Source organism: Exserohilum turcica (assembly GCF_000359705.1).
Source record: "Exserohilum turcica Et28A unplaced genomic scaffold SETTUscaffold_3, whole genome shotgun sequence".
Lineage (NCBI taxonomy): Eukaryota > Fungi > Ascomycota > Dothideomycetes > Pleosporales > Pleosporaceae > Exserohilum > Exserohilum turcicum.
In genome coordinates, this window is record NW_007360136.1 from 2,043,634 (window position 1) to 2,058,866 (window position 15,233).

The window sequence follows — 15,233 nt, forward strand, 5'->3', positions numbered from 1 at the left end:
CTCCTCTTTTATATTGCCTCTTACTAAAGATCCTTTTAGACCTTCTAAGGATTCTAAGTAAGAAGCCCTTTTTATCTATATTGAAGATGTGAGAGGGCTGTATATTGTACTCCTTTATCTTATTGTGTAACAGCTTAAAGTACAACCTATACTTGGTTGCTGAATTAGCCTTGTGACGCTTTTGGTCCATAGGACTCTGCCAGCGAGAGATGAGATGAGAGGAGTTCCTGCAGAGGAACCTAGAAACCTAGCGTTCTGAAACGTCTCTACTAAGCAAGGATGACGCAAGATGGCGTATTATTGGACGCGAAGGTGGTGTACGCCTCTTAGTAAGGGATTCGATGTACTGTATAAGCTCCTTTTCGCGTTGTGGGTAGATAGAGAGGTGGGCGAGCGCGCGAGGCTGAGTTTTGCCTTAGTGTCTTTGAGCGAGCGTACGATAGCTAATACCAAACCTTTTTGCAACTTGGCGATAGCTAAAAGATGCGCCTAGTTCGCGCGATTTGATTTCTTCAATCGCTTCCTGAATTAAGTCTATATTAGTGGAGTTATGAGGTATTTTGTGTAGGTGTTGAGTTTGGTGGGGTGGGTCATTGCGCGTCCTGGGTCATTGCGCGTCCTGGGTCATTGCGCGTCCTGGGTCATTGCGCGTCCATGCAGGTTAGTCTTCCGAAGCCATTGTTCGGCCTAGGGCAACCAGCGTTGGAGAATGACAAACGCCTCTGCAAAGGCAAAAACTCTCCGCGGAGCAATCATGCTGACGACCGGGAGAAAGGGGGCGGCTACATCCAGCCAAAACAAAGTCGGACCATCTCGACCTGGCACCCGTATTCCCGACAATCTGATCCCTACGACACCAACATCTATTGCTTTCCATATACCCGGGTTGGAGAGCCTCTGTGCATGACGATTTATGCGTTGTCTTTCCGCAAATGTTGTTGCGCAGCGATTCACACGCTGCGCTACGCCGGTCAGTGTTGCAAAAGAGCTTGGTGGAACCCCAGGATATGATGATTTCATCTACCTGCCCTCCTGTAGATCACAAAATGGTGGTTGCCTTGCTCGGGCCTCCCCTGGTCGTCAATCAAGATTCTGCAGACTTTGGATGTCTCAAAAAAGAATATCCCCTTTCTTAGGCTACGTGGGAGCAACCTGCTGAATGTGGCACTGCAGAATTTTGTGAGAAGACGAAGTGCTGTAAATGGGATAAGACAGGGAAACATGGATGCAATTTTATATCTACAGTTTAATGCTGGCCCATGAGAATGGAATATTTTTGTAATTTCTTTTCTAGAAGTGAAGTGGGTATCTCTGACTTATGATACATTGACAAAAATGTGATGTAATTGAAGAAGTGCTCCATCCATTCTTCCTACTCCATCCTTTATGATCCATCTGCAATATCCAGTGCTCATCAACCGGACGGAAAGTCTTCAACACTTTGTTCCTCATGCGAGCGGATTTGATCTCCTGATAGATTATCATTCTTACTTTAGCACGTCAAAATAGAAATCGTTGAAGCGGTTTCATTATCGTGGATTGAAGAACATATCAATCCCATCAAGTTATCTCCACAAGAAATCAAAACACCATATACCATGCCAGCTATGCAACCTGCTAATAGCCTCCCCAATACTTTTTCCCATCCAGCCCCAAAGAACACCTGCTCCTATCCTAACAAGAAGAAAGAAAAAAGACATCTCATCAATTGAAGATCAGGGATGACAGGTTTAGAATCCCCCAATACCATCCTCGTCCGAGTACTCACTACTCTCAGCCCACCTCTCGCCAGCAGCATCCTCATTCAGCGGCATCCCAGCTAGGGCCTTGAGCTCCTTGGCCTCCAAGGGCTTCCCCAGCCCAATGGAAAGCTGCTCTTCCTTTTCACTCTCATCCTGCAGCCCGTGGTAACTCCACGAGTACTCGATATCCGAGATGGTGTGTGGCTCGTTGCTTGCACCGACACGACACTTGATTTTGAGCAGTTCCACCGCAAGAATATACTCGTCATGCTCAGAGCCATCTTGCAAAGCCATATTGGAAGCCGAGTCTACCCGCCTCACGGGCAAGCGGAGATGTGGGGAGTCCGGAGCCGTCTCGGTGGAGTCTTGCCCCGCACTGTCGCGTTCGAAGATGGGCTTCCGCACGGTCTGGAGGCCAGTGACGAAGTAGACTGGGGTTTGGTGTTGCGTCATCTTACGGAGAAAAGAGCGAGTGGTTCTGTCGCGGCGGAGTTGGTTGAAGAAGGTGGTTGGTCGGTCGAGGGCGGAGTGTGTCATTTGCTCCGCATTCAAATTGAGAATGTTCGAGGTGGTCTCGGGTGCTTCTCTGCTGAGATTTGAGAGGAATCGTGTTGATGTGAAGCGACCATCTTCGTCATAGGCGATGGTATCTTGGTGCTTTGACTGAGTTGTATGCTTGGAGGATGGCGCTTTTGAGGGCTTTAGAGATGCAGATGTGTTTGAGATGGGGTCGGTAATGAGCTGGCCCAAAGTGATGGCCGTTGATGGCAGTGGTGCAGGTAGAACTACGAGAGAAGACATGGCTGTTTCTGAACCGTGATAAGACTTGAAAGGTGTATTAGAGGTGAATTGAGATGTGCTGGTGGCGATGAGAAATTGTCGCTGAGGGTCAGTCCTATTTAGATATGTTTGCGTTCAGCTCAAAGTTCAACGTCAATCCGTGCACTGCAAAACCAGAGCACATTCTTCACTTAGTCTCCACCTTATAGGAAATGTATCCCTACTCATGCGTCTGCCCGGAAAAACTATCAGCATATCAAGTTCGGCATTGTGCAACGGTGAGAGGTTGGTGCTTCGCTTGTCGTCGGTCAGACGGCGAATACTCGGCTGGACACGAGAATGCCTTGGTCGCGATGACGATTTCCAAGGCCGAGGTGCCCCACATGATGAAATTATTTCCTGGATTGGCCATGAGGGACCACCAGTGACCATTAGCCTTCATGTCTGAGTAGTGGTCTGATGAAGATCGGCTGACTGGTTCCTGAGATGCGTGACACCCGAGGCTAGTTTCTATGCAGTAACGGAAAGGTCCGGAGCCGCAGATGAAGTCGGAATCAAACTGCCCCAAATAGCATCTTAGACGACACCGTCTCCTCTGAATGTGCATGTATGTGTAAAAAAGTGGATGTGGCAGATGTATCTTGTGAAAGTGGATACAGGCCAAGACACCATGGCGTTGCCATGCTGTCGTCGGGCAGAGACAAAGGGTCTTTCGAGTAAGTCATCGCGTGGTCCCGGAGAAGTCGAGCGTGCACGACGGCAACTGAGTATGCTGACAGCCGGATCAGTCCATCGATATCGTATACCGCGTCACAAGCTCTCACCCGCGCTACAGACCTAGGTTTCTCGTGAACGACAGCAGGCAGTTGTCGAGACGTGCGATTATCGGTATCCAGGGCTGTAGGCGAGTAAGCCCCCGGGTGAGGGGTTTTCCGGATCCTGGAGATGCTGTGGAGCCACTCCGGACAATCTCGACGTCGTGCTGGCGGGGTGGGCCACTCAGCAGAGGCCGATTACGCGCGATGCGGCTGACTAACCCGGCGTGTGGCGCAGGCGGCACGTGTGGCTTGTGGCTGGGCTGACGCGATCTACGGCATGGCACGCTCTTATGCGACGCTGGGCCTTGCCAGCTGAAGAACGGCACGCTTGCCGTCATTGCACCTTTGGCAAACACACCAGGGACCGCTGCCTCTTCTGCCGTCGAGTGATCTCAGGATTCTAGGTATGCCAATTCGTCCGGATGGAGGCCCCAATCTCCGCTGCTGTTCGGCAGCGGGCGGATAGCTGACACTGCCACACAACACATGGCTAGAGGACCAGAGTCATGACATCTTGACTCTGTCGCCATCCTTGCAGCCCATGAAAATGTCCACTCTCCACACGGCCATGGCAGAACCAGCGACAGACACGCCTAGCATCTCCACCCGCCGCCAAAATGCTCTCGCCGAGCTCCAATTCGCCTCCATCATCGACGATGACCTCACACCGTCCGAGGACGAGACAGCGGAAGAGCGGGTCCTAGAGCTGGAGACTGCGCAATCGGCCATAGGCGTCAGCATAGGACGACAGCAGACACGTCTCACGTCGCCAAAGACACCGGCTGCGGAGAAAGCTGCCGCCCTCGACGCGACTGAAGACGGGGCCTTTTTCGAGGGCTGGCAGGAAGCTGCCGAAGCTTCGCCCGAGCGAAAGCCAGCGTCGCCAGAACCACTGGCAACGCCTCGAAAAGACGACCCGAAACCCGATATCCGACCAAAACGTGCCCAGACGGCGAGCAACGACGAGCATGAGCGACGCGCCGACCCGTCACTGCGCCTTCCTTCACCATGGCGAGCTGGCCCGAAGACGTTTCAGAAAGAGAAGCAGAGCGACCATCGCTCCATGCTGCGTCAACACCTACAGAATGGACGAAGGCGGTCATCTTCCGGCGGCTCCATGAGCGAGACGATGCGCAAATACATACCCTTCAACCTGCCGACCTCCCTCCCCAAGTCCTACAAAGACCTCCACTTTTCGCTACCGACCTTTTCGTCGGCATCCCTGGAGACTGCGCCGAAGCCTTTCAATCGACGGAGGCGGGACACCGTCTCCAATCTTCCGCGACCCCAGAATATACCCCAACACGATGGCAGCCATGAGGCCAAGTCTGAAGAGTCTACGAGCACATCAAGGGATGATCCAGCCGCCTCGCCGCAGGCCAACACGGATCCGATTGCACAGCGCGAGTTTAGCGACAGCAGCACCTCTACACTCGCCCCTCCACCACCAGACCAGGGACAAGGCGAACGACCGCAACCCAGACTGCGCCGGTCCAATTCAGAAGCGTCTTTGCTCTTGTACCGCACGAGATCCCTTGCGTCTTCCCTGGGCGATGATTCGCGCTTCGAGAGTGTGCACGAGCAGGTAAACAGTAGGCTCAAGGCCCTCAGGGACACCTGGCAAGACTCGAATTTCAAACTTCCCAGCCCTTCGTTCCCCAAGTTTGACCTGGCCTCAAGTACCGAGTTGTTTCGGAGCTGTAACTCCAGCACCATATCCAAGACACGCGATGTCGAAGAGGGCCCTGTGCGTCGAGCGACGGTTCGCGGAAACAGTTCTGGGACAACGCATCGCGACTCCAAGGGAAGAAAACGATCGCTGCCCGTTAACGGTGAAATCGACCCCGAAACCCATCCTAATTTTGCAAGGGCCTTGCAGGAGCTTGAGGGCGATCTGGTGATAATGGGAGGGTACCGCGGCTCCATCTTGCGCTCTGCGGAGCCTCCTCATCGTCAGCTGTGGGTACCCATCAAGGTTGGGTTGAATCTGCGGAAAGTCGATCTTGAGGTACCCCTTGACCCCGATGCCGACGAACGGATGGAGGAGACCATTATCCCAAGCGGCATGCTGACCCACATTGGCCCTGTCGACATTGCAAAGCGTCTTTTCAAGCGATTGAGGGCGAGCGACAATGCCAGAGAAGGAAAGCTGAGAGTGCACAACTATGGGTACGATTGGCGGCTCTCACCGCATTTCCTGAGTCGGCGGTTGATACAGTTTCTGGAATCGTTGCCCTGCAACCAGCCAGGCGTGCCTCGGGAGAAGCGTGGCGCTACAGTCATTGCACATTCGCTAGGCGGCCTGATTGTCCGCCATGCCATCAACCAGCGTCCAGACCTTGTCGCTGGCGTCGTATATGCTGGTGTACCGCAGCGGTGCGTCAATATTCTCGGGCCTTTCCGCAACGGCGACGACGTCCTCTTGTCCTCGCGCGTCTTGACTGCCCAAGTAAACTTTACCATCCGTACTTCTTTCGCGCTGCTACCCCTCGATGGAAAGTGTTTTATCAACAAGTACACCAAAGAGGAATATCCCGTGGATTTCTTCGACGTCAACACCTGGAAAGAATGCCGCCTATCCCCTTGCATAGCGGCGCCCCTTCCCCGCCCTGAGCTACCAAAGGACAACACCTTTAGCATTAATGGACTAATGAGTGCCGTTACAAACGCACTGCCGACATTCCCCGCCCGGAAAAACAGTTCTACAAAGGATCCAGCCGAGCTCGCACGCAACGCTGCGAACAACATTACAGAAGGCGGCGCCGAGCAAGCAGGCATGGGCCCGCAAATGGGGCATGAGTATGGCGTAGAAACATCGAAAGAGCCCAACCCTGCCACCCATGTTACAATCCCTTATGACAAGGCCATTGAATACCTCACACGCACGTTGGCGGAAGTCAAAGCCTTCAAACAAGAACTTGACCATCGGCCCGAACACGCTGCTGCGAACGTATATCCGCCCATTGCTCTGATATACGGAAAGTCCATTCCCACCGTGTATGGTGCAAAAGTAGAGAGCAAAGAGGCCATCAAGCGTGCAGACGTGTACGACGAGCTTGCGTTTGCGAGTGGGGACGGCGTGGTATTAGCACGTGCAGCCATGGTCCCTACGGGTTACAGCGTGGTCAAAGGAGGAGTGGTTTCGAGTGACCGAGGACACGTCACTCTGCTGGGTGACTTGGAGGCTGTCGGAAGGTGTCTATGCGCTGTTGTCAAAGCAAGGAAGCGCGGAGTAGGATTGGGACCAAAGTCCGATGATTAGACGAGACTAATTATAAAGCCTTGATGTACATATGACTTGAATAAGTCTAATAGATATACATAGCCACGAACATGTACGAGTTTCATTCCTGCAATATTCCGGCGTTTATTGTTGAACACACTATGTACAATCTACTGCCTTGCATACTGCTTCGCTGTCAACCTAACGCGGTAACTCCAGAGACGAAGCCTGGCAAGAAACAGCTAATAGTCCGCCAAACTTCCGGCCTACAATCACTGCCTATACCACACTCTGCTAGTTCCCGCTCTCCAGCTGTACCATGTTTTCTTTTCCGGCAGGTAGATCCGCAAAGTTTCGTATATGTGCATAATAGTGTGCAGACCAGCCAGATAGCTAGAGACCTGTCTTGGTAAGTGAGAGAGGCCAGACTCTACACTCCACACAAACCCACATGCAGGCCATGGCCCGCTAGCTCACCGAGCTACTGCATACAATCGGACTGTATTGCATAAGGAAACCCGCTGCTTTAACATGTCAAAATCACGCGTAAAACGAAACAATCGAGGAGTAACCGCTCTGCCGGGTAAATGTTAGGAGAACGGCAACTCCGCTACTTATGGACTTAGGGGACCCGTACCGGGCTTTTGCGGGTATAGTTCCTTTTTTTCTTTCTCTTTGTCTCCATGGGATTGGCGGGTTGACTGGAGAAAAGAAAATAGAGAGTCTTGCTATACATAGAAGCGTCCACGTGATACAACCATGCCGAACTATGATTTTTTTTTCTTCCAGTGGAGACTCTGCATTGCGTAGTATTTCACGCCGAAGCATTTATGTGTGGGTCTGTAAGCCTGAAAATGCACTATCAACCCTTGCAGCACTCGCTTCGACTGGCGACTAGATGTCAGCGTCTGGGCTTCATAGTACACAAAAAAAAACGTACGTACATAAATTTCGCCGTTTACGGGCTGCTGCGTCACCTTTGAAAAAGGGAGGTAGCTGTAAAGCCACAGCTCAGTTGCGGCCGCTCCAGTTGCTCAAGAAACAGCGCAGAAGCCAGGCGCATTTGCGGAGATTTGATCATCGTCGATAGGCGAGGGTAATAGGTAAAACAAGTACAGGTATGACGCGGTATTACGATACTAGTTCCTAAAGAAGGACCTATTGGCCTGTTTTGCGACATGTGTAGGTACGAGAAAGGGGCTACACTACTAAAAGTAGTGCAGGCATGGGTCTTCCTGGCACTTGGCCGACGAGAGCTTTGTCCGATATTACATGTTGTGATTTGCTCAAATGCAATGTAACGCTGCGACACACATCGAACACGAAGCAGCAAATTATATGTGTTGTAATATACGTAGTAGAGGGACTGTCTGCCTGCGGTGGCTCTAGCCACTATGCACACACTACCAGACAGTGGCTTTAAGTTGCGATCGTCCAAGATTGGGCTTTAATGCTGACTTAAGCACGTGTACCGCTTGACTAGCATAGTGCACGGCCAAGTAACAGGCGTGCAAGGGTGATGCTGTCTCAGTAGGGTCCTGGGCTGTTCGTTTAGAATGCGATGCCTGTTGTAGCATTTGCTACAGCTGTATACATTGCTTTTTCACAGCTGACGGGCTGGAGGCGTGGCTGGGGGTTGTCAGAGTATACATACTCGGTGCATATTACTAATAATGACCCGTATTATATGGAGAACCACAAATCAAGGTCAGATCTAAACCTTCTGGTGCATGCTTCCGGACGGGCCACTCGGAAAAATTGCATCAACACGGTGCACGGAGCTGCGAAACACACCTGTACCCCCCTTATGCAAGAGCCTAATCTGGTTTTTCCCTCGACTCAGCCTCGGGTATCTACAAGTAGCTGAAAGGTGATGGCCGGGTACTGTAGCACATGGGGGCCAGCGTGGTGCATGTGAAGTTTAGTCATGCTCCGTCATGACGGCATGGTCCCATTGCGTCGCCACCACGAATTTCTCAATCCACTACGTCGTTGGCTGTCCAGCTAGGGCGGAACGAGTCAAGAGCCCGCCTAGATGACAGCCTGCAGGCGATCCATGCAACCGGCTCTACGGGTAGAGTGGAAAGGTGCCCGCAGCCTGAGGTAAAAATAAGCACATGGCACGGGCCTTTTCGCAAAAAGCGGCATGGTATCGTTGCTCTTCGTATTCAGTGGTGTCGGCATCGAGCCTCGTCTTGTAAACCTGCCCGCAATTGTGGTACAAGCCTTCGCCGTGCCGGGTACCACTGGCCCATCGCTGGACAAGCGTGTAAATTAGCGGGTGGCATGAACTCCTTAAAGGAGGCGTCCGGCGTGCGGGTGGCTTGATCCTCAGCTTCACGACCGCAGCGTAGTCATCTTTGATTCAGTAATCATAATGGTCGCTACGCAGACTTTCAAGGCCTTGGCTGCCGCCGCTGTCCTGACAGGATACGCCAGGGCTCAGCAATGTACGGATGGCGAGTGGGATGTTATCGTTGTTGGTGAGTGTGAATAATCCCAACGTCAGACAACAGCTAACAACCTGGAGGCTCCGGACCAGCCGGTATCGTCACTGCGGACCGCATGAGCGAAGCTGGAAAGAAGACACTTCTCCTTGAGCAGGGAGGCCCGTCGTACTACATTACCGGAGGACGTATGCGGCCAGACTGGTTAAACGGCACAGAGCTCAGCCGCGTCGACGTTCCCGGCCTCTACAAGTCCATCTTTTCGACTCCCGGAGAGGGCTTGCTATGCGGATCCGGCATTGTCAATGCCTTCCAAGGCTGCACCGTGGGCGGTAATACGGCAATCAATGCCGGCCTCTTTTTCCAGCCGCCAGCCAGCGACTGGGACCGGTATTTCCCTCCGGGCTGGAAGAACAGCGACATGCAATCTGCAATCCAAAATGTGAGGACGACGCAGCCAAGCACTGACAACCCCTCCATGGACGGAAAACGGTACCTGCAAACCGGCTACGATGCCGCAAAGGAGTGGCTTGTCGATGGTGCCGGGTACGCCAACGTCGGTCTCAACGACGGCCCCACGAACCACTCCAAGACCAAGGTGTTTGGCCATCCCATCTGGAACTACGAGGGAGGCCAGAGGAGCGGACCGGTCAAGACATATCTCCAGCGCGCTTTGCAGCGGACAAACTTTTCCTTCAAGACCGGAACCAAGGTCCTGCGCGTGCAGCGTGACGGCGGAGTTGCAACTGGTGTCGATGTTGAGACGAGCGGTGCCACAGGCACACAGAGCATCTGCATCAAGAAGGGCGGCATGGTCATCTCCTCAGCAGGCGCGCTTCTGAGCCCCCAGCTTCTCATGTGGTCTGGTATCGGAAATGCGACCCTTCTGGAGGCTCTCGCACAGAACGGACACGTCACCGTGCCGTCCCAGGACTGGATCAACAACACGGCGGTTGGCGACAAGGTGTTTGACAACCCAAACACCTTTATTGAGCTCCATGCCGATTCTATCCAATCCTACACCTACCAATACTCTAACCCGCCGGCCACTGCTGCCGACATGTACCTGAAGCACCGCTCTGGTCCATACAGCTTTGCTTCGCAAACGAGTGCCTTCTGGGACTACATCCAGCAAGGCGAGGATGTTGTGGGTTGCCAGGGAACGATCGACTCTTCCGGCGCCTTTGACTATGCGAGCAACAACGGCACCATTACCCTCAACGTGTACGGTACATCGGGTCTTCGCTCTTTCGGACGGGTCAGTCTCGATGCAAATGGCATTGCTCTGCCATCGTCCAACTTCTTCGCCGACCCACGTGACGTCTCCGCGATCGCGACCTTTGTCCACAACATCTTCCAAGCCATGCCCGCAAGCCTGACGCCGCTGAACATTGCGAAGAACTCGACACTGGACGAGATTGAGACCTGGCTGAAGACTCCCAGCCAGTACACGCTGGGTAACGTGCAGCACTGGAGCAGCAGCTGCCGAATGGAGGCGTGTGTGGACGTGGACACCAAGGTGATTGGAATGCAGAACCTGTTTGTAGTCGATGCTAGTATCGTGCCCCCTCTCACGACCAACCCGGTCATGGGCGTCATGATTACTGCTGAGAGGGCTGTAGAGAGGATCCTGGCGCTCAACAAGTAGAGTTTCGGTCGGAGATAAGCTAGTAAATTTATTGCCTCATTATCGGAGTTAGGCGAGTACAGCCACGCGAAACTTTCACTTTGTGACTTTGATTGCCAAGCAGAACGCTGCGCCCTTGGATGCATGCTGTGCATATAAATAACCCCGCATACTTGTGTGTACCGATGGCTAGCTCTGGCGGTGTGTCCCCCCGTAACATACCTCGCACAATATTCATCTCGACGGCTTAGATTCACGATCTGAAACCACTGAATCGATCGTAAAAGGACAACAAGCATCAACATGGCAGACGGCTTCAGCACTGCGCGCACAACCAGTGGTAAGTCAAGTGGGGCAGCCTCGTAAAGGAATATTCTGAGTCGCGTTAGCCGAACACTTTGTATCCACCAAACGCCACGATACATATCCTTACATCGACCCGAAAAACTTCAATTTGAAAGGAAAGCATGTGTTTATCACGGGAGCATCAAAAGGCCTGGGAAAAGCAACAGCGCTGAGCTATGCGCAGGCCGGAGCCTCCAGCATCGCCCTGGGTGCGCGATCGTCGCTCGAGTCCGTAGCCCAGGAAGTTGTAGAAGCAGCCAAAAGCGCCGGCCATCCCGCGCCGCGAATCACGACGTTGAGTCTCGATGTCACCAGCGAGGAGAGTGTCGAAGCCGCAGCCAATCAGGTCTCCAAGGACTTTGACGGGCGCATCGACATCCTGATTAACAACGCGGGGTACCTCAGCACTCTCAAGCCCATCCCCGAGAGCACCCCCAGCGAGTGGTGGCGCATGTTCGAAGTCAATCTCAAGGGACCCTACCTCGTTTTCCGTGCTTTCTACCCCCTGCTCTTGAAGTCGTCGCTCAAAATCGTCATCAACGTCGTCTCCGTGGGCGGGATAACAACACTGCCGCACAACAACGCGTATGGAACTTCAAAGATGGCCATGATCCGCGTTACCGAGTTTATTAATCAAGACCATGGAGAGGGCAAAGACGGTATTGTTGCTGTTGCTGTGCATCCGGGAGCTATCCCGACGGATATGGGGCTGGGGCTTCCCGAGTATATGCATACGCATCTGATTGATACGCCTGCGTTGGCGGGTCACACTCTGCTGTGGCTGGGGGCGGAGAGGAGAGAGTGGCTCGGCGGAAGATATGTTAGTGCTTGTTGGGATTTGGAGGAGCTGAGCGCAAAGAAGGAGGAGATTATGAAGAAGGACTTTTTGAAGATGCGGCTGAAGATTTAAGTCGATACAGTAGGTGTAGGGCAACGAGGTATAGGGCAACGATGACGAGATGATAGCGGGTGCACGTGACAATGCACGTGACAATGCACGTGACATGCACCGGTCTGCGGGGCTGGCTTGGCACCTTTGTGCGCGTTTGCCACCCCCACTATAGCCTTTGCCTTCCGTTTTACCATGACTGCTTCATCTCTAGTCGTTTCTCGAGTCTTACAGACGTCCATTTTACATATCCACACGAAAATACAAGCTGCGTGCTTCATTTCATCCTCGACCTTGTGCTCTGTCCTCGTCCATGGCCCGAAAACCCCAGATGGACAGGCAGACGTCATGTGGAGGGCATTCCTCAACCCATGTCGCTCACACGTACCCGTGGTTTCGCGGCAAGACGCTGGGCTATGAATTCTACCTTTTTCGCACGAATAACAATCGATAAAAGCTCTATATGCAAAAGTCCAAACGGGTTCCGTATGCATCGCTAGAGGATTTGGTACAGAGCTACTTGGACATGCACGACCTGGTTTCCTGAAACTAGGCGGTCAGAAATCGGGCTCTGAACCACGTGAACTCGAGTTCGCTTTTGAACACGAAGAGAGCGGGGTGTGTAAGCGAACAATGGCGCCGTCTTGTTCAACCCCTTCTCAACCACCTACATGTACGTCAGGCCCCGATCTAACTATCGTACCCACTTGCTGATTACTCAACACACATCTAGCAGGATGTAGGCGCAAAGCTGCATCGGCCGCTGCCTCTCCTCACCTTAATCCTAGCAATCTAACCGCCCCGGTTCCAGCTCGTCGAACCGTGCATCTAATCACAAAAGAAAAGTGAAGGATGAGTATAATCGCAGGTTTAATACCCGTAACGCAAAAAGCACCAAATGTATGTGCCTACTGTCGAGTCAGGAAACAAGGGTGCGATCGTACGCTGCCACGGTGTCAAAGATGCGCCACGTATGTAGGACCCTTCCCGCAACTGGTACTGGTATATATGAATGGAAGAGCTGAGTATTGGTAGGAAAGAAAGAAATTGCGACTATCGGCCTTTCAAGGAGCCTATGCGCCAGGAATATGGGGATGCCATGCCACTGGTGCAGCACCACGACACCTGTCTGCATGCGGACATGACGCAGCATGGGGCCAGCGAATTACTTGACGCGGCATCAGCATGGGTAGATGCTGGTGTGTCAGGAAAAGGGTTTAGGCTTTCCCAGGTCGTGTACGATATTCTGGATCTCGCTGATGTCGACATAGCCCTTGCGTTGGAGGAATTCGGTCCCTGCATACAGCAGTGGTGTCCTATTGTCCCGACGTCGTTCCTCCGCGGGGGTGTGGATGATCTAGCGTATCAAGTGCACGGGAGAGACGGGCTACGGCACCCGTTGCTGCTATTGGGCCTGTGGCTTGTCACTCGACGGACCTGTCCGCAGCGGGAACACATTACCCAAAGTCAGCTCTACCGGGCGCTAAAGCAGATCCTAGCACTATACCAATGCGAAGCGCCAGTCGGCCTGGACGCACTCCAGCTAGCCTTGCTACTGACAGTCTACGAAGTCGGCCATGGCATGTCTCAGCAAGCTTTCCAAACCATGTCGACATGCGTATCCATCTTCCAACTCCTGAGCCTCGACCCCCGCACCACCACACACACCAGCCTATCAAAAACGCTCTCATGGCTCCAAGCAAGCATCCTCATGCTCGACAACACGCTAGCCATATCTCATCTCACCCCAGGCTTCCCGGTTAGCATCCCATCCAGCTCCGCCTTCAGCGTGACCCTCGCGCAAACCCTCGGCCCAAACATTCCCCCACCACCCCCCACCGTTGACGCCACTTGCCCACGAAAAATACACATCCGCGCCTCGGTCGCCATAGCCGCCAGCCACGTGCTATCCTACACGCACGCGCTGACGCAGGGAAAGGCTGTCCCAACAGCGGCAGCGGCGGCAATACCAGCCTCATACGCCACAGCCGACGACAAAATCAACAAATGCATCAACATGCTGATTGATAAACCCCAGCCTCATACCTGGCTGCACTGCGACTCCATTGCCCTTGCATTCTGTGCGCATGTTTTGCTGCAGGCTGTACAGACTAGATTCCTTCGTACCGCCACCACTCCTACTTCTACTCACGACCCCGTCGTCGATATCGCAAAGCCCCTCCTCGCCCTACGCATCTCACGCCGCATGGCATGGGACATGGTGCGCGTAGGCATCCAGGTTATCAATTCAGCCGCCGAAATCGCAGAGCTGCCGTTTGCAGGGTTGTGCTGCGTGGTGCGGGCTGGGGTGGTGGTGCTGGAGACGCGAGACTACGTGGATGAGGAGGTGCTGGCGGGGAGGGAGGAGGCAAGGGCTTTCCGAAGGCTTGTGGAGTGGTTTGCGGCGAGGTGGGGGGTTGGGAAGGTGTATCTGGCGAGAGTGGATGAGTTGTTGGGGTGAGGTTTGTGGTAGGGTGTTCAATCATTAAACTGGTGAGGAATAACAATTTTGGCCATAGAATTACATAGATATACATTATCTTCGAGACCACCTCTGCCTGAACAGCCCCCGTTCCCGAGTATATCCTATCACACACTTTAGCCCTTCCTCACTTCCACTCCCACTATCTCCGACTTAAATCCCCCAACTCTATCCCTTGAATGTGAAACTACATCTTCATCCCCTCTTTATCTTCCTCTTTCTTATTCTGTATTCCCACACCACACAAAACTTGGAAAGAAGCGACTTTGGAAGGAAATTGTCTATTAGCAAAGTGTGCAGACAGCCAGTATTTATAAAGCATCTCCCCGCATATGCAAGCGAATGTGTGCGTTTTCTCAGATTGCTGATCTCCCCAAGTTCCCCGAGTCAGGTCCGTCAATAAAGGCCATTCCATTCGGCAATCAGCCTCAGCCGCAATAGCTTCCAGCGCTCCTCCGGCACAGGTACAACACATCCGCGTTCCCTGCAAACTCTAAAGTGCCCCAACAAGCAGAAGACTGACTTTAGTGGTGGCGCAACTATCAAAGTTACAGCCTGTGCTCCTTATTGGCCTGATCGATGGCGATGCTGAAGTAGAGGCTTGGTTAGCTCGAATCGCGACCTTTAACACTGCACGCAAACAGGAAGAGAAAGAGAATGTTTCAGAAGAAACGAACTACATCTCAGTAAAAAGAAACATGACAGTAATTCTTGTTCTGGATTTGGGGTGGGGTCTAGCGCCTGTTCGATTTTCGTCTGGATGAGGGGGGTAAATGCGAGATACGAAGGTTTTTGGGGCCACCCACTTGACCCCTGAAGCATACAGATACGAAGTTTCGGGGGTTAGGCAACTTCCGCATGGGATTTGGAGAGTAACGCC

The 15,233-nt window shown here is 53.0% G+C and overlaps 5 protein-coding genes across 5 annotated transcripts; 4 read left to right on the plus strand and 1 right to left on the minus strand.

Moving 5' to 3' along the window:
* Positions 1–1,356: 1,356 nt before the first annotated feature.
* Positions 1,357–2,713, minus strand: SETTUDRAFT_163835 (uncharacterized protein). The gene has a single exon (XM_008029394.1). The coding sequence runs from the start codon at positions 2,541–2,543 to the stop codon at positions 1,731–1,733; it is 813 nt and encodes a 270-aa protein (XP_008027585.1). The 5' UTR covers positions 2,544–2,713; the 3' UTR covers positions 1,357–1,730.
* A 1,195-nt stretch (positions 2,714–3,908) lies between these two features.
* On the plus strand, positions 3,909–6,602 carry SETTUDRAFT_91083 (uncharacterized protein; the record flags this gene model as incomplete). The annotated part of the gene is made up of 1 exon (XM_008029395.1): positions 3,909–6,602. The coding sequence occupies one exon, from the start codon at positions 3,909–3,911 to the stop codon at positions 6,600–6,602; it is 2,694 nt and encodes an 897-aa protein (XP_008027586.1).
* Positions 6,603–8,785: 2,183 nt separating this feature from the next.
* On the plus strand, positions 8,786–10,705 carry SETTUDRAFT_137501 (uncharacterized protein). The gene is made up of 2 exons (XM_008029396.1): positions 8,786–9,046; positions 9,094–10,705. The coding sequence occupies exons 1-2, from the start codon at positions 8,941–8,943 to the stop codon at positions 10,656–10,658; spliced, it is 1,671 nt and encodes a 556-aa protein (XP_008027587.1). The 5' UTR covers positions 8,786–8,940; the 3' UTR covers positions 10,659–10,705.
* Positions 10,706–10,836: 131 nt separating this feature from the next.
* Positions 10,837–12,101, plus strand: SETTUDRAFT_179657 (uncharacterized protein). Its single transcript, XM_008029397.1, has 2 exons — positions 10,837–10,977; positions 11,027–12,101. Exons 1-2 carry the CDS (start codon positions 10,941–10,943, stop codon positions 11,890–11,892), a joined length of 903 nt encoding a protein of 300 aa, XP_008027588.1. The 5' UTR covers positions 10,837–10,940; the 3' UTR covers positions 11,893–12,101.
* Positions 12,102–12,621: 520 nt separating this feature from the next.
* On the plus strand, positions 12,622–14,412 carry SETTUDRAFT_117699 (uncharacterized protein). Its single transcript, XM_008029398.1, has 2 exons — positions 12,622–12,842; positions 12,907–14,412. Exons 1-2 carry the CDS (start codon positions 12,724–12,726, stop codon positions 14,330–14,332), a joined length of 1,545 nt encoding a protein of 514 aa, XP_008027589.1. The 5' UTR covers positions 12,622–12,723; the 3' UTR covers positions 14,333–14,412.
* Positions 14,413–15,233: the final 821 nt, after the last annotated feature.

Excerpts from the sequence above, each read along its gene's own strand:
- SETTUDRAFT_163835 (XM_008029394.1), bottom strand. The coding sequence starts at position 2,543 with ATGTCTTCTCTCGTAGTTCTACCTGCACCACTGCCATCAACGGCCATC.
- SETTUDRAFT_137501 (XM_008029396.1), top strand. The coding sequence starts at position 8,941 with ATGGTCGCTACGCAGACTTTCAAGGCCTTGGCTGCCGCCGCTGTCCTG. Across the intron at positions 9,047-9,093 it reads GTGGGATGTTATCGTTGTTG|GCTCCGGACCAGCCGGTATC; the intron begins GTGAGTGTGAAT and ends AACAACCTGGAG.
- SETTUDRAFT_179657 (XM_008029397.1), top strand. The coding sequence starts at position 10,941 with ATGGCAGACGGCTTCAGCACTGCGCGCACAACCAGTG. Across the intron at positions 10,978-11,026 it reads CACTGCGCGCACAACCAGTG|CCGAACACTTTGTATCCACC; the intron begins GTAAGTCAAGTG and ends GAGTCGCGTTAG.
- SETTUDRAFT_117699 (XM_008029398.1), top strand. The coding sequence starts at position 12,724 with ATGAGTATAATCGCAGGTTTAATACCCGTAACGCAAAAAGCACCAAAT. Across the intron at positions 12,843-12,906 it reads CGGTGTCAAAGATGCGCCAC|GAAAGAAAGAAATTGCGACT; the intron begins GTATGTAGGACC and ends GAGTATTGGTAG.